The sequence below is a fragment of the Cyphomyrmex costatus genome, unplaced genomic scaffold, assembly GCF_001594065.2.
Source record: "Cyphomyrmex costatus isolate MS0001 unplaced genomic scaffold, Ccosl1.0 scaffold672, whole genome shotgun sequence".
In the NCBI taxonomy this organism is placed as follows: Eukaryota; Metazoa; Arthropoda; class Insecta; order Hymenoptera; family Formicidae; genus Cyphomyrmex; species Cyphomyrmex costatus.
Genome location: NW_017280236.1, coordinates 29350 through 48551, shown reverse-complemented (window position 1 = coordinate 48551; position 19202 = coordinate 29350). Strand labels below are relative to the sequence as shown.

General features: G+C 36.9%; 1 protein-coding gene across 1 annotated transcript in view; it reads right to left on the bottom strand.

Moving 5' to 3' along the window:
* The window catches only part of Cyp301a1 (Probable cytochrome P450 301a1, mitochondrial), a 52678-nt gene that overhangs the window by 16389 nt on the left and 17087 nt on the right, over positions 1-19202 (bottom strand). Inside the window, exons 5-8 of the mRNA XM_018547697.1 lie at positions 18259-18460; positions 16807-16969; positions 16094-16263; positions 15874-15952 (exon numbers count right to left, since the gene is read on the bottom strand). Of these exons, the coding sequence (XP_018403199.1) occupies positions 15874-15952; positions 16094-16263; positions 16807-16969; positions 18259-18460 (614 nt within the window). The remainder of the gene's footprint in view (positions 1-15873; positions 15953-16093; positions 16264-16806; positions 16970-18258; positions 18461-19202) is intronic.

Genomic DNA, 19202 nt, shown 5'->3' with positions numbered 1-19202 from the left:
CTATTCCTTAAAATAAATATTGCGAAAAATATCACTTCGTCGACTCGCCTTCAGAGGTCTATAGTTATTCTCAAATTCTCGCAAGTGCTTTGACACACGTATAATTCTTCATATAGTACCTCGACTTAACATCTAACACAGGCGTATAAGGTAGGCTTCCATTACAATGCCTTACTGATGAGTCCAGTAATGGAAAGCCGGGACGAAACGCCAAAAAACATTGTGATATTTTTCGTAATATAAAGAATAAATTAATAAAGATCCAATTATTTACGGAATTTAAATTATCATCTTTATATTTAATTTGTAATTTATCAAGTATTTATCGGTGATATTATAATACTATTGTAGTATTTATGCGTTATATGTCTGAATGTTTCAGCGCGCAATTATGGGGGGACTACATATGTAGCATATAAAAATTCACACATACTTATAATAGCACTTTGATCCAGCTTTGACCGTTATAGGCGGTAATTCTTTCCTTGTTTGTTTAAAAAATTAATAATTTTTTACATTAAATTACAAAAAAAATTAAAAAACAATTTTGAAACTTTTCTTGATATTTTTTATTGAAAACTAGAGAAAATAACACACAATTTAAAAAAAAAAACGTTTTGTTTGGATTATTTTCGCAAAGTTATAGACATTTGAAAATTGCGAATTTTGAAAAAAATTCATATCTCATGACTATGTTGATAAAAAAATTTGAAAAAAATTATGGTAGCTTCTTGCGATGGGTACTATAATATATCAAAATTTCAGCAAAATCAAAAATCCAAAAATTTTGAGTGGCCCACTTGGCATGGAATGACCCATATATAAATGCTTTTTCGCAGAATAATATGAGGAATCGAATCTATAATCATTTTCAAAAAATCGCTAGAGTACCTTAATCGGTAGATTAATACATTTTCTACACACGCACGCACGCACGCACGCACGCACGCGCACATATCGAAGTTAAATCGCTACATATTTTACATAACACGTTTATGTGTGTGAGCGGCGTTTGTGTGATATTGTAATTATTATATATTATATACTTACCGCAGTAACTAGCCGAGACACTCATATTTATAAATGAATTTATATGCTTTTAAATAAAATTTTCAATAAATAAATAAATAAATAAATTTTATTATATTGTGTATCAGCAATCCAAAATACTTTTGTAGATATTATTTTTATTTAAGAAAATAAATGTTGTTAAATAATACCTACAAAATTTTAATGTTTCTGCTATAAAAAAGCGCTTTTAAATCGCTTCTCAAGAGCGAGCGCTTTCAAAGCGCTTTTTACGCGCATGTTCACTTTTGATCAAATATGACTTGAAATTAGCGAGTTATCCGCATGCAATAAAAGTGCATAATTAACAGCAGTTTTGGAAGGTGTAATCTGAACAGCGCTTTGAAAGCACTTTACACGCGCTAGTGTACTACGTGTGGCATTTCTGCTAAGCGTCTTTTATATACAAAATATCTCCCAACGTCGACAATCTCCACACCATCCCAGTCAAAATCATGGTCAAAATTGATTCTACGTTCTGTGATGACTGTGTGGTTACCGGTAGTCTTTTGATATCATTTCTATGTCCTTTAATTCTAGTTTTTAATGTGCGTTTTGTCTGACCCACGTATAACGCATCACAATCTTTGCAATGAATCTTGTACACCACATTCTTTTTTGTCTAACAAATTGCCTAGTTTATCTTTGTATGTTTTAATAATGACATTTAATTTATTGAGATTGAATTACGCTATCTTGACATTAATATCTCTCAATGCATTCCTCAGTTTACAAGAAACATTGGCCACAAACGGATAAGCAAACCATATTTCATCATTATCAGAAACAGGCTGATTTAGATTGTATGAGTTTTTTCTCTAACAATGATTTAAGACGTTTATTAATGGTATTAAAAATGAGATCAATCGGATAACCATTATTAAGTAAAGTTTAGATTACTGCTAATAAATTTTTTTTGTGAAACTTAGGATTTGATAATAAAAAAAGCTCTATCAACCATTCCCATGATCGTGCCTATCTTCTGGGAAAGAGGGTGTTGGGATAAAAAATTTAAATAACGACCTGAATAAGTAGGTTTGTGATACCTATCAAATTCTAAGGCTTTGTTGTTCTTAATAATCGTAATGTCAAGAAAGTTGAGTATCACTTCCTATCTCTAAGGTGAATTGCAAACGTGGATGAAACGAATTGAACATAGCAAGTATGTCATACGTTTTATCAAGGGGAGCCCCCATCGCGATGTCATCAACATAACGTACATAAAATGGTATATACAGGGTGTCATTAATCAAATCAATCAGCTATCAAGGACAGGTAGAGTATACCGAACTGAGTCGAAAAGTCTTATACCATTTTGCAGTTTACGCAATATTTAACGAGATATTAGACCTTAAAGATAACCGAATAAACGCTTTCGTTCGGCCTACTACTACCGAATATCCGCCATCGTTACTTGGCGCGCGGGGAGTGGGAAACGTCTCGCGCCGCGCACACCGCCGCGAGTCACTAAACTCGGACGACACGCCTCAGACCATCCCCGCGCCTCGCGACCCGCGCGCGTAGAGAGTGATTGACAGGCGTACACGCGTGGCAGTAGTAGGCCGGACGAACGCGCTTATTTGGTTATATTTAAGGTCTAATATCTCGTTAAATATTGCGTCAACTGAAAAATGGTACAAGACTTTTCGACTCAGTTCGGTACACTCTACTCTGTCCTTGATAGCTGATTCACTTGATTAATGACACCCTGTATAATCTTAAAGAGTTTAATGCTTTTTGTTCAATGTCCTGTAAAACTATATCTGCAATTACAGGCGACAACGGCGATCCCATCGGCATACCAAATTTTTGTCTATAAATTAAGCTATCAAATGAGAAATATGTTGAGTTGAAAATAAGTTGAAGTCCCTCAAAAAATTCTTCTTCCGAAATGTTAGTAATATTACTAATTAGCGGCCATCTACACGTTACACTGTCTAAAGCCATTTCTAACGGTAGGTTGGTGAACAGCGAGACAACAACCAGTGAAATCAGAATGGAGTTATCTTCTAGTGTTGTTTTGTTTAGTATTTTAATTAAATCGAAGTTATTTTTGATAGAATAAGGCGAATTTGAACTAACCTGTATGATAATTTTATGTTTTATAAACATGATGATGATATGCGCGTCATACATGGAATAACATTATTGGCTATCTTTGACATTGATATCGATTTTCGAATATTGTCACTATGCGATTGGCTGTTTATAGCATCGATGTCTTATTGTCTTTATGCGCACGCGTTCATAACTTTTTACATTTAAGATAATTTGGTTGACTCATTTGAAAGATAATCCATTATGTTGGCGACGTATAATCTACCTTTATTTTAACTTTAATTTACTTTAATTTAATTATTAACCATTGTTTTCAATTAATTATTTGACGATCATTTAAGTTATTTACTACGACAACTTTATATTTAGCCATGGATGTTTAAGTGAATTTGGTGTCTCTTCTGTTACCTTTATATAATTATTACAAGTCTCACATTTACTTAGATTTTTGGTCTTCCACTCTACACATGACATACTAATCATGTGAGACTGTTTGAGGATGAAGTGAGCAGCCACTTTCCTATACAATCATAGCATTTTGAAATGATATTCTTTGTGAGTTGCTACTGAAGATGACCCGGATGTAGGCTGAAATGTTTAGCATATAATTTTGTACTCATTTAGTAATTAAAAATACTCGTTTATTCAATCACAACACTAACAGATCTCATTAGCCCTAGTTTTTTTATTTCTAGTTTTATCGAGAGTTGACTTTTATCGAATTATAACATTAATATCATTTCTTATTGTAAGTATTATATACGCAGAAAGAACGATTTTGCTAAGGTATTTAAAAAGCTAGATACAATTCTGGAATTTTATTGGATGGTAAATCTTGACAATAACGGAAGCAGTTCCGAAATCTTTACCTTGACATATATTGTCAAGATCATGAAACTGAGTAACCTCCAACAGGTTTTAGCCGTCACTCGTCCTTCGTTAAAAAGTTATGTACAAAAAATGTTCAAGTATATAACACGAAAATTCCCGGCTTTAAAATATGTTGTTTAGGGGTATGTTCCGTTTTTACTGGCAGTGCACTAAACGTGACGTCCTAACAGTATATTGCCGCAGCTGTTTCAAAATTACTGTGGTACTGTCAGCACTGCTGTAACGTCGTATTTTGGAATAAATTTAAAGTGCTATCAACACTGTGACTGTCTCACCTCGAAAATTGCAGTAGTCGCAGTGACAACATGGATACCATTTATGACGTCATTGATGTTACTAGATTCTGTCGCAGTGCGCTGTGCACTAATAGGGTCTGCGCACAATGGAGTGTTATAGCCCGAATGGCTATCACTTATTTTATCAATTATTTCATTCAACCGGCATAGTAACCGGCACCGAAAATGCAAGTCTGCACATTCTTTAAACCGCGCGCGACAAAGCGTCGATCTAAGATCGTAGCGCGCGAAATACCTAAATGCACTCGGCATGGCAACCAACAGCGGAAGTGCAAGATTGCACATTCTTTAATCACGCGATCGCGCCTCTAGCGCGACGAATATTACCATATATGGTCCGATCGAAGACCAAAAGCGACATCATCAAACTCAATATAAGCGACCGCCTAAATGCCGAGCGCAGAGTCTTGTCTTAAAATCTAACCGTAACGGTACGTTACGCGCGTCACGAGAACCGAGTCAAATACCATCCGCGATAACGTTCGTCGCCGACCGGTCTAATAATTAAGTCACGAGCGATAACTTAAAGTATATTCATTTAATTAATCAACTTCATTGATTAAATAAAAGTTACGATCACTCAAGTTAATTGTAACCTATTATAATAAATAATCATATTAATAAAGGGTGCAACATTTGTAATCAAATATTAAAATTGTTAAATAAAAAGGGGTTATTTCTAATGAAAGTGTGGTGATGTGAGTGTTTGTTCGACGACCTTTTACAATTTCCTCGTTATCCTCGTGGGTTCCAACCCTTTAAGCGGATCGAATCCCAAATTATTATCTTGTTGCACCGAGAGGTACAACAAAATTGGTGGCAGCGGTGGGATCATCTGGTGAGATATCACCGAAGAATCTGAGGGAGAATCTTAGAGAACCCGACGATCTTAGCCGCTAGAGGAGACGAGAAAAGACCCGTGCAAACCGCGCAGTGGTAACGGGCCGGAGAGAAAGTACATCTCCGAATTACGATCTCTCAACTCAAGAGAAGATACGTAAAAATACACGGCGAGTGCATGCCGTAGCTAAGACTAGTTATTAGTCTAGCAATAAAATTTAAAAGTGAGTCGACAACGCCACGCAGAGGCCGACGCCCGGAGCTACCAAGGTACCAAGGAAGGCTGCCAGGACCCGAGGCGTACGAGAACCAACCACCAACGACCTTGCATCGAGACGGTGTCAACCAGGAAATAGCGCAACATCGACAGCCAACACGGACTGCGGTGGAAAGGACTTCGCAGAACTTCAACATCCGAATAGCTGAGCGAGCCGATCAGCGCAACAATGACGCGAGCGATTCTACTAATGTAAGTCGTACACATGTTATGCGATAAGACTGTGTATGTCTGAAACGAGAGACACACAGGATACCGACCCGTGTAATCATAGATTAACGATAGACACCGCCGAGCGAGCGAATAGCGAACCGCCGTTGAATGTAACAAATAACGCACGCGATAATTTAAACCCGTCGATCGAAAACGACGTAAACTTATCCCCTCACGTGATAACCGACCGCGAATTTCAGTTAGATCTAGACGATTTTAACTTGATAAAACAAGACGCGATAACACGCGACAAAAATATAATTGACACAGACGAGACTACTCAAAACAGCCGTGACATGACGACGCGTACTCCACCCAGGGATCACACCCCTGAACGTTTATTAACGCCAGGCGAAGATAACGCCCAAAATATAAGCAACCCGCAAAATCGCGGAACACCGGAGAATAGGCGCGGAAGAAGAGTGACCTTCCAAACAGACCACTCCGAAGACGAAGACGACACGCAAGACTCAATAGATACGCGAAACCGCGACGAAACCGAAACTAGGCATGACCGAAGAGTAACCTTCCAGCCTGCCGAGAATCCTCTGTTATTAGAGATGTTACATACGCTACAAGAATTACGCGTACATATAACGCAAAATCGAAGCGAAACAACCACTCCCGATCGCAACAGAACTTCGCGAAATTCCGACCGACTTACGGATTATTCGTTAATGCAACCACCTCGCGAATCCGGAGGATCACTTCACTTTCTAACATTAAAAGAAGCGCGTAATATGATCCCCGAGATGGACGGCACCTCGCGAGATCGCGTGCAAGAATTTCTACAGGCAAGTGAATACGCCATACGACATGTTCATCCCGCGGATGCATCTACTTTATTAGAGGCCGTATTACACACAAAGTTCAAAGGAAAGGCGATGAAAGCTTTCAAAAATAGGGAAATTATCAGTTACGAACAACTGAGGGACGAGCTGGAAACGGAATATTTAAGCCGAAGAAGTACCGCGCATCTACAGCTCGAATTCAATGCACTGAAACAAAAGCCGTCGGAAACCGCGCAAGATTTCGGTCGCAGAGTAGATAATCTAGCCATGGACCTATACGATTCTATGGAAGAAGGAAAACACCATACTCCCGATCAACAACGAGCCATATTAGAAAATATCAAAGATCAGGCCCTCTTAAACTATCAAATCGGATTGCGCGAAGAAATAAATACATTGGTGCGCTCTCAACATTTCCGAACGTTACAAGAAGCCATAGCCGGAGCGAGTTCCGAGGAAAAAATAAAAGGTCTAAACGACCGACACCGTGCGTATCAACGGGATAAGAAGACGGATTCACCCTCTTACTCCACGCGAAATTTGCGAAATCCCGCACCCCAATGCGGTAAATGCGGAAAAATGGGCCACATCGGTCAAAATTGTCGGACAAGCCGCTACGCGAATAAATTTTCCTTGCCTCGTGCTGAAAAGCCAGCAGGAATTAATACCGTCGAGAAATTTTGCACATATTGCAAAAAGGCGGGACATAATCGCGAAGAGTGTTGGATACTCAACGGGCGACCAGATAGAAATACACGACCACGCGCGAAACGCGAAACGGATAGCAAAACAAAGCGAGTAAACTCTGCCGTAAAGGTGAGAAATCAAAGGAAGAGCAAGAGAGATAGCGACAGCGAGGAAGAATCATCTGATAGCAGCGAAGAAGAAGGAGCGAAGGCGCGAAGAAAGCGACCGGCAATAGATCATAAAATTGCACAAGTAACCGGATATAATGCGAATAGCGGTCTTAGACTAATAACGCTACCTATAAGGGAAATGGAAAAGGGGCGTATAAATCTTTTATTTGACACCGGCGCTACACTAACGCTAATTAAAGTGGGAAACTTGAAGGACGCAACTATCATAACAGAGAAGCAAATGGCCCTCACTGGAGTGACAGGTCATAGAATCAAAACTATTGGAAAAATAAAGGCAACAATATTGATAGGAGACAAAAAAGTACGACACACCGTGCACGTCGTGAAGGACGACTTCCCTATCGACTACGCAGGAATACTCGGCATGGATTTCTTGCAGAAGCATAAAATTAAAAGCGATCAAAAAACTTATCTACAAATTGATGGAATAAAATTAAAACTCCATCCTTATAAAAAATGGACGCTGACTCCTCGCAGCGAAACAATTATCCAAGCAATGACCGACCAAAATCGCATTGGAATAGTAAAATCAGAAGAAACCGCGCCAGGGGTTTTCATCGGGAGCTGCCTTGTACAGCCCTGTAAATATATGTGCCCCGTGAGCATCGTAAACACTACGGAGAATGAAATAGAAATACAAGTACCGCAGGTAAAAATTGAAGATCTTACAGACGACTTTAATGAAGCGCTAAACATTAACCACGCGACAAGCAACGATAAAATCGAACTACCGCGTGAAGAAAAAATTAAGAGTCTACTAAGAGTTGCTCATTTAAATCAAGAGGAAAGAAAATCATTACTAAACATATGCGAAGAATTCAGCGACGTGTTTCATCTAGACGGAGAACCACTGACTCATACGACAAGGATAGCGCATGAGATAACGACGCGAGCCGACACCGCGAGCGTGAACGTGCGACCGTATCGTCTCCCCGAGAGACACCGCAGTGAAGTAAATAAACAAATTCAAGAAATGTTGAAACAAGAAATAATACGACCGAGTAGTAGCCAATGGAATGCACCACTCTTAGTCGTACCGAAAAAAGCCGACCTTAACGGAAAACCAAAATTACGAATCGTAATAGACTTTCGAAAATTAAACGATCTCACTATAGGGGATTCGTTTCCCCTTCCGAATATAACTGATATACTAGATCAGCTGGGGAACGCGAAATATTTTACAACTTTAGATCTCGCCTCAGGATATCATCAAATACCTATGGCCGAGCATGATAAACATAAAACTGCTTTTTCTACAGCCTACGGTCATTACGAATTTAATCGCATGCCGTTTGGATTAAAAAATGCGCCCGCGACATTTCAACGATTAATGAATACGATATTAATGGGCTTACAGGGATTAAAATGCTTAGTATATTTAGACGACATCGTCATATACGGACCAAGCTTAGAAGAACATAACAAACGATTAATCGACGTACTTAAAAGAATACGTAAAAATAATTTAAAATTACAACCTGATAAATGCGAATTTTTACGAAAAGAAGTAGTCTATTTAGGACATATAATAACAGAAAACGGAATTTTGCCGGATCCGAATAAATTAAAAGCCGTGAGTACATTTCCAGTACCAAAAAAGGTAAAAGACATTCAATCGTTTATCGGATTAGCCGGATACTACCGAAAATTTATAGAAGATTTTTCGAAAATCGCGAAACCTCTAACTAAATTAACAAAAAAGGACGTAAAATTCGTCTGGACCACCGAACAGCAAGTAGCATTCGAAACTTTAAAAAATAAATTAATATCCGCACCTGTACTAATTTATCCGGACTTCACTAAAGAGTTCATCGTCACGACCGACGCGTCAGATTTCGCCGTCGGCGCCGTTCTGTCTCAAGGTACGGTAGGTCAGGACCGACCGATAGCGTACGCTAGCCGCGTACTATCGCGAGCGGAGCAAAATTATAATACTACTGAAAAAGAATTACTTGCAATTGTTTGGGCAGTAAAACATTTTCGCCCTTATTTATACGGAACCAAATTTAAAATTGTTACTGACCATAAACCATTAATATGGTTATTTAACGTTAACGATCCCGGATCGAGACTCATCCGGTGGAGATTAAAATTAGAAGAATACGACTACGAGATAATACACAAGGCCGGTAAAAGAAATACAAACGCTGACGCCTTAAGTAGAAATCCTATATGCAGCATCAAGGAAGACGAAGAGGATGAAGAAAACAAGGAGAAAACGATGCGCGAATATACAGAAGAAGAGAAACGTCGATTATTATATGAATATCATGACTCACCGACAGGAGGACATCAAGGTGTGACACGCACACTAAATAGAATACGATTAACGCATAACTGGCGAGGCATTACAAGAGATGTCGAGAATTATATAAGTAAATGCGAGAATTGTCAAAAAAATAAACTAAGTCGGAAAACAAAAATGCCGTTAGAAATTACCGACACCCCCGCAAAACCTTTCGAGAAATGCGCACTCGATATCGTAGGACCATTAACGGTAACTACAGCAGGGAATAAATATATCCTCACCTTTCAGGATAATCTAACGAAATTTAGTAAAGCAATACCTATTGCAAATCAGGAGGCCGCAACAGTAGCAAAAGCCTTTGTAACGCGAATAATTGTTGAATACGGGATACCAGAAAAAATTTTAACCGATCAAGGTACAAACTTTGTAAGCGAAATGTTTAAAAATATTTGCAAATTATTAAAAATCGAGAAGATTCAAACAACCGCATACCATCCGGAAAGCAACGGAGCATTAGAACGTTCACACCGAACGCTGGCGGAATATCTTCGACATTATATAAATGAAGAACAAAGTGATTGGGATGAGTGGCTACCATATGCGATGTTCACGTACAACACGACACCACACACAGCTACAGGATACACGCCATTTGAATTAGTCTACGGACACGAAGCTACCTTACCAACATCACTAACGATACCACCAAAACCGTCATATACGTATGATGACTACGCTCAAGAATTGAAGGAACGATTACGAGCAACAAATCAGATAGCAAGAGAACATCTAAAGGAAGAAAAAATCAAGGCAAAAGAATATCACGATAAAAAAGCTAAAGAAATTAAATTCAAAATAGGGGACAAAGTACTTCTATACGACGAAACTTTACGTCGCGGACGATCGAAAAAATTAGACGCGTTATGGACCGGACCATACGTAATTTTAGAGAAAAATTCCGACGTTAATTATACTATAAAAATTGCGCGTAAAAAACTACTAACACACGTAAACCGTTTAAAAGCGTATATAGAAAATTAAAAATAATATTAAAATTAAAAAGGCAATTATAAAAAATTAATGTATATATTATAACTCACCAATAAAGATAGATAGGTGATAATCCAATAATAATCCAAGTGATAAACAGAATAAAATACACATAACTAATAGCTATTCACTACATTAATAATAAAACATTTGAAATATTAATAAAATAATAAAAGACTAATAATAAAAGTTAATAATAAAAATATAAGTTCACTACATAGGCGCAGCACCACGACCACGACCACGATTCAGAAATAAAATACGATAACGCTAAGATATAAATGTAACCGGGCGAAGCGAGAAGACATATAACACACATAAGAAAAAGTGTATTAAATAAAAAGCTAGTTACTAACACCACTACCTGCAAATCATAACAAAAATGTATTTATATACTTAAAAATAAAAAAAAAAAAAAATCCGTTAATTGCTGTGTATACGGAAGGAAAATCATATTTAATAATTAATAAAAATAATCTCCAAAATTGTAAAACAATTTATAGCGACTATATATATATGTAGCAAAAATTTCGAAATACGCCGTGCGAACTTAAATCCAACTTGCAAAATAGAAATATACTTAGGAAATAAAGAATATTATACCAATTGCGAAGTAGAAAATAAGACATCAAACCGTATGGATACCACTAAATAACCCTCATTCATGGTTATTTGCGACAACAAAAAAAAAGAACAAATTCTTATAAAATGTAAAGACCACGGACAAATAAAGAAAACAATTGAAAACACAGAAAAAATTTCCTTACTAGAAGATTGTAAATTAATAACGTCAGACACAACGCTACAGTCACAAAAAACATTACACGAGACAGTAATAGAATCATTCATGCCAGAATACAATATATCCTTCTTAAAAAACAAACAACAAACGGAGACTGACAGAAACGAACAAATAAAAATAAAAGACGTCAATGTCAACTCATCAGAATTAAAAGATTTCAAATTAAAATTAGACAAAATAAACGACAATATTGACGAAAACGAAAATCTCCAGTTCCGATTGGAACACTTTATTTCTCCAATGGCAACTAGCGGAATTGCTGTACTACTAGTATTAATAATCATTATAATAGCGATAATCTATATCCTACGAAAAAAGAAACGGAGTAAATACAACAAAAAGGAACGTGCAGACGAGGACATAAGCTTTGCTTTCGAACTTCCAAAGTCAATTTTAAAACGAAGTAAAAGCACACGTTTTTAATAATAATATGTTTAACGAAAAACTCCGTTCCTCCGTTTTTCTTTTCCAACGGGGGAAGGGTGTTATAGCCCGAATGGCTATCACTTATTTTATCAATTATTTCATTCAACCGGCATAGTAATCGGCACCGGAAATGCAAGTCTGCACATTCTTTAAACCGCGCGCGACAAAGCGTCGATCTAAGATCGTAGCGCGCGAAATACCTAAATGCACTCGGCATGGCAACCAACAGCGGAAGTGCAAGATTGCACATTCTTTAATCACGCGATCGCGCCTCTAGCGCGACGAATATTACCATATATGGTCCGATCGAAGACCAAAAGCGACATCATCAAACTCAATATAAGCGACCGCCTAAATGCCGAGCGCAGAGTCTTGTCTTAAAATCTAACCGTAACGGTACGTTACGCGCGTCACGAGAACCGAGTCAAATACCATCCGCGATAACGTTCGTCGCCGACCGGTCTAATAATTAAGTCACGAGCGATAACTTAAAGTATATTCATTTAATTAATCAACTTCATTGATTAAATAAAAGTTACGATCACTCAAGTTAATTGTAACCTATTATAATAAATAATCATATTAATAAAGGGTGCAACATTTGTAATCAAATATTAAAATTGTTAAATAAAAAGGGGTTATTTCTAATGAAAGTGTGGTGATGTGAGTGTTTGTTCGACGACCTTTTACAATTTCCTCGTTATCCTCGTGGGTTCCAACCCTTTAAGCGGATCGAATCCCAAATTATTATCTTGTTGCACCGAGAGGTACAACAGGAGAAACAGATATTAGATATTAAAATATTAACCTATCAGAATTGTGTAGTCCGGTGTAACTGGTATCTGATAGGTTAATATTTTAATATCTAATATCTGTTCCTCCATTGTGCGCAGACCCATAATGGAACGATTTTTCAGTACTGCCAGCACTGGCAGTCTATATCGGAACACACCCTAGATAATAAAGAATCATATACTGCGCATGCGCTCCGCTGAATTGTGACCGCGTTGGTCATTCCGTTGTCTCCTGTGAGACAAGGTCATGATTGGCCCCTTGAGTTACTGGGTTAAGTGAGGTCGAGAACAGAAATAGAGCGTTGACTCGTACTTTTGTAGACGGAGAGATAATATACCGTTTTGTGGAAAAAGACAATTGAATTCTTTCATTTTTCCATCCTCGGATAATCCTGACACAATTTTAGTAGATATCCTCTACAGCTCTCACTTCACGTGAAAAGTCGAAACCCACAATTATGGAAGTTGTGCTCCCCTTTGCAGATGGGAGAAAGGATTACAGTCACTTTGCGTGGAAAATCAAAACATATATGCGGAATAGTAATTAATATTGTATATATAGCAAAAATAAGACGTTATTTTTGAAACTTTCTTTTTTAAATAACTTTTTAATGAAAGACGAGCGACGGCTAAAATCTGTTGGAGGTTACTCAGGGTCATGACCTTGACAACATAGGTCAAGATCATCGGACCTATTTTCATTATTATCTATATTTACTAAAAAATTTCAATAATAAACCTCAAATTTTCCTCATAATATTTAGGATGTGATAATAGGAATGCTCTATTCATCATGCTCATCAGAATGCCTCTTTTTTATGAGAGAGAGTGGAGAGACAAGAAACTGAGATACCCCCCATAAAAAGTTAGTCTATATGAAATAAATTTAAGTATAATAATTGTATCATTGAAAATGACCTGATCAGAGTCGAAACGTCTGTCTTTGTATTAATATGTGGATTAAATAATTCGTTAAATTAATTTGGCTCTGTTCCCTATTTATTTTTTTAAATTGTTTTATACATATTGAGCCTTCTTATTATTACTCGTATTTTGTTATATGAAATAAGTTAAATTCTAATATTCCATTGACATATATGATTGTGACATCTAAAAAATTTAATCTATCTTCTTCATATTTTAAAGTAAATTGTAATCTAGGATTTAGTGAATTAAAAATTTCAAGAAAAGACCCCGCTCAAACTTCATGGAAATTGGGTTCGATGGATTTGTCTGAAATTTTGATATGTTGTGGCTTTCGACATCCTGAACAAATGTCTCCATAGGCACAAGTCCCAGGAATCAATCCTTCGCCCACTATGAGTCGGCGAAGTAAAGGTAAATAGGTTACGCTCGTTATGAGAATAACCTAAAGTATCCATCCACTGCTATATTAGGAAGTGTTAAAGATGCTGCGAATAGAGTATGAACGAAAAATTTTACGTTCCAGGAAAGAGGATTTTGAGTCAATAAATCCCATTAAGTGACGTTATGGATCCTGATCTCTATTGGAACATACGCTTACAAACACACACGCACACACACACAACGTGCGTCTAGGAATGAAAGTGGAGTTGGGTGAGGCGGGGGTGATGACGGGTGAGGCGGAGTGGGGGTTGGGTATGAGAGTGATATATAGCCTGATATTACAGATAGGCCTACCTATTTGCCTTTACTTCGCCGGCTCATAGCGGGCGAAGGATTGATTTCCGGGGCTTGTGCCTAAGGAGACATTTGTTCAGGATGCCAAAAGCTACAACATATCAAAATTTCAGACAAATCCACCGAAACCCAATTTCCATAAGATTTGAGCGGGATCCTTCGTTAATTAAATGATGCGGTACTGCAGTAGCGATGTCATCTACGTATCTAAAGAAGAAGGGTAACAGTTCCAAGTCTCTTCAATGCGTTCTTTTCAAGATCCTGCCTAACTAGATCTGTAATGATTTTTTAGATGTCACAATTATAAATAATTTCCTTTCTTTTCGTTATGTATAATCAAAGTTTGCAACTGTAACACACTTAACTAAACGGAAAAAAAAACGAAACCGAAACGTCTGACTTTTGCGAAATTTCTTGCGAATTTAATGTAAGATCTTTTTTGATAAAATACATCTGTTATACGCATGAATAACTGCGCCTATTCTTAGCTGTCAATTGCCTGTAAACTAATTTTATGTTTATTATCAGATATTATAAAATCTTACTTATAAGGCAACAAAATTGTATTAAGAGCACCTTATTTTGATGTAGATAATGTTTGTAAATAGTTGTACATCAAGTATGATAAGTCATATTGTACATATAAACGATCTTCAGCGATAGTGAGATATAGAAATAAACAGGGAATGGAAAGTTACTTTTTAAATGTAACTAGTTACAGTTACTCGTTACCGAGTAAAAAATGTAACTAGTTACAGTTACAGTTATCGCTTTTTAAAAGTAACTCGTTACAGTTACCGTTACTTGGAAAATAACTTTTCGTTACTTTTCCGTTACTTTTTTAAAATCAATTAAAAAATGTACTTTTGCATTTTTTTTTATATGTAATACTGACAAATATATAGATTTATTTAAAAAAAAAAAAACAATGTAGAATGGCTCAAATAATAAATTAAATAAAAGTAAAATGAGAAGGGTTACGAGCCAAAAATGAAACAGTTTATTTCCGATAAGAACGACGATGACAATGTAATTAAATGTATAAATATATATTAGAACAATACATAGATAAAACAAGATAAAAACAAACGACGTTTCGACACTTATTGTCATCGTCTTTTAAACTGTTTCGCTTTTGGGATCGTAGCCCTTCTCATTTTACTATTATTTAATTTATTTTTTAATTTTTTTAAACACAATTTTGTAATTCTAAAACCTGTAAAATATGCAGCAAACTGAAGTATTTGTATGTCCTATGTATTATACATAGAAGATAGAAGTGTAAAATAATTACTGAATCATAACGGCCGAATGTCTAAGGGCTTTCAAGTCTTATTGATAAGCGCTATAAATAGCATGTATCCAATCGAACCGTGTTCAATCGTGTGCAAAGTAACGACAAAAGTAACTGTAAATTTCGTTACCGTTACCCAAAAAATGTAACTCGTTACCGTTACAGTTACCAAAAAAAGAAAGTAACGCAGTTACCAGTAAAGTTACCAAAAAAGTAACTTGTAACTGTAACTTCGTTATAAGTAACGAGTTATTTCCATTCCCTGGAAATAAAGTATGTGCTTACTCCTTTGGGAATTTTATAGCCGCAAATGATGGTGTCATTCTGCAATGTTCTTCCGTTTCCGATAACAGTAGAATATACTCTGAAATACAGTGCATATAAAATTCATTAATTTTCGGAAATAATCGCAGGCTATCAAACATGTATATATAAAAAATTAAATTAATTCTTTAGTAAGTTAATTATTAGCAGAGTTTATTAATGTTATGATAATTAATATTACCTAAATACTTCACGAATGAAAGCTTTCATATAGATTGCTTGATCCAAATGGATCGTCGTGAGAGGAACGGATGGATCTGGCAGTATTCGCAATAACTCTTGATGTATCTTCTCCTGCTCTTTTGGTCTAGTTGCTAATTGATATAATATCGAACACACTGCCATCGATATCTATAATACAAAAAATGTAATAAAATATATGCAGAGTGAATCTGATAAAAAGTTTATCACGTTTTTTTTTTCTCAAAAGCGGTTAGAGATAAGGGAAAACACCTACGCAAAATTGTAGTGTAAGTAAGGGAACATACTTTGATAATCTTAACCTTAAATCTCCTTAATTTTTTACTACCAATAACAAAACTTTTTTAATAGGAACGTATATTTTTTTAGCCATTCTATCGATATTACTCAGTTAACTGAATATCTTTATTTCTCCTGAGGAAGAGAAGTTCCAAAGTAACTTTAATTGCAATGTGATTTTGCCAATACGCCTACTTAAAGATTAATATAGTAATTGTAAATTTATAAAACAAAAGTAATTTTATAGTAGATGTAGGCCCGTATTCAGAACGCGCTTACAACGATGTTAGCGATCTAACATGCTATAGTTTTTGTTACGCATACTATAGAATATCAGAGACAAAAGCGCGCTTTTATCAATAAATATAAAAACACGTTCTGAATACAGACCGTAGTCTATATCGTGTAACTTGCCGTGTCAATGCCAACCAATATCAGATCGAGAGCAAAAATATAAGCTATTTTACGATCTCTCTCTTTGGCCAGAATTTGTTCTATCAGCGACAAATCGCTTTCATCTATGGCATTCTTATTTGTAAGTCTGACTATCGCAGCATCAATGTACTTCATGCATATCCTAAAATGAAACATACATACATTGTCAGACATTATCAACTAATATATCACTATTCGTTGAGTTTCAGAAATAAATCGGTAAATATATAGAAAAGGGGAGCCCCCACCGATGATCTTGACCTTGACATATGTTGTAAAGGTCATGACCCTGAGTAACCTCCCGCAGGTTTTAGGTGGCGGTCACTGTCCGTTAAAAAGTTATTAACAAAAAAGTTTCAAAATTAACGTATCATTTCTGCCATATATGTATTATAACAAGTACTATTTTACATCTCCTTCTGTTTAGAAACGTTAAACTTTCCACGCGAAGTAACTCTCACCTCCTCCAACCCCCTGCGAAGGGGTACACGACTTCTACGATTGTATTGTTGCTATGATTGTACTGTCGGGGCAGACCTCTGTCGACGATGTGGGTACGGGGGGGTGGCCGAAGGCCACCTCCTTGCACCCGCCCGCCCGTGTGTGTGTGTGTGTGTGTGTGTGTGTGTGTGTGTGTGTGTGTGTGTGTGTGTGTGTGTGTGTGTGTGTGTGTGTGTGTGTGTGTGTGTGTGTGTGTGTGTGTGTGTGTGTGTGTGTGTGTGTGTGTGTGTGTGTGTGTGTTCCATTCGTTATATAACGATTATGAGTCTATTACTTGATATTTCACATGCACGCACGCACGCACGCACGCACACGGGCGGGTGCAAGGGGGTGGCCTTCGGCCATTGGCCACTCCCCCGCACCCACACCGTCGACAGAGGTCTGCCCCGACAGTACAATCATAGCAACAGTACAATCGTAGAAGTCGTGTGCCCCTTCGCAGGGGGTTGGGGGAGGTGAGAGTTACTTCGCGTGGAAAGTTTAACGTTTCTAAACAGAAGATGTAAAAACTTACTTGTTATAATACATATATGGCAGAAATGATACGTTAATATGTATAATTTCCGAGAAATGGTACGTTAATTTTGAAACTTTTTTTGTTAATAACTTTTTAACGGACAGTGACCGCTACCTAAAACCTGCGGGAGATTACTCAGGGTCATGACCTTGACAACATATGTCAAGGTCATCGGGAGGGGCTCCCTTTTCTATATATCTACCATAATTTGTCTAAATCTTAAGGAATTTCTTTATTTTCTAATTTTCTTTGTTTCTCAAAATTGCCTCAAAGTCATAATTTACATTTTCAATATAAGTTTCTTCCACTATAAGTACACACAATCATTTTTTTTTTACTTTATTCTCTATCTGTACAATATTTTTTTACAGAATTTTCTACCATGTCTATATATTTATTCTCTCTAAACTTACTCGATGAAATAATTCATATTGCGTACGTAACGACTCCAGAGAGGCGTTGGGATGTATCTCCAATACGGAGCTTTAAGTTCGAGTAAAGCAACATTTCTCAGCGCGAATTTGGCAGCATCGATAATCTTTTGCGGTTCAGAATTCGACGATAATGTTTCGCCCAAGCATCCAAGTCTAACATCAAGTGCCACACGTCCAATACCTGCCCGATTGACAAAAACATAATTCATAGTACATAGAGTAGTTGTTTTCCATTTACACCGATTTTCAGATAATTTTCACTATTTGTCATAACTCAGTTGAAGTGCGTGTTTCTTTTGCATTCTAAGAAGTGAGATTCAACTGAGTTTTTACAAACAAAACCTTTACCTACAAACTGCACAAGATCGAGACCGTCTGCTTTACTGAGTCTCGTAGACTCACTTTAAAAGTGAGGTCATGAACCTGTGTTGTTATTTGTTAATTTTAACAAAGTCAGTAAGTAGTGATTAATAGCGTTTTCGAACGGAGTGGGTTTGAACCCGACCCGGGTCGGTTAACTCATGTTTGACCTAAAAATATCATGACCTCAAATCAGAAATCGAAATAGAGCATGTGACGTCAAAGATCCGAATCAGGTTAAAACCTATTGCATTCGAAAACGCTATAAATTTCCACCGAGGGTTAGAGTTGGGTCAGAGTTCAAGAACTAACCAACCACAGTCAAGCATTTCTATCTTATAGTCGAATGAGAGAGGCAGTCGCCTATTCCCTATCTTCAACAACCTCTACATGTCAAACGGCTCAATGAATCAATCGGCAATGGCACTTTTCATCGGGATCACATAATCTACAAATTATCATAGTTTCAGCCAAATCCACAGAGAGCCATTTTCCATAAGAAACGTGCGGGGGCCTTTTGGCAGATTTTTTCTTTGTACGTGACAAGCCCACAAAGTGAGATG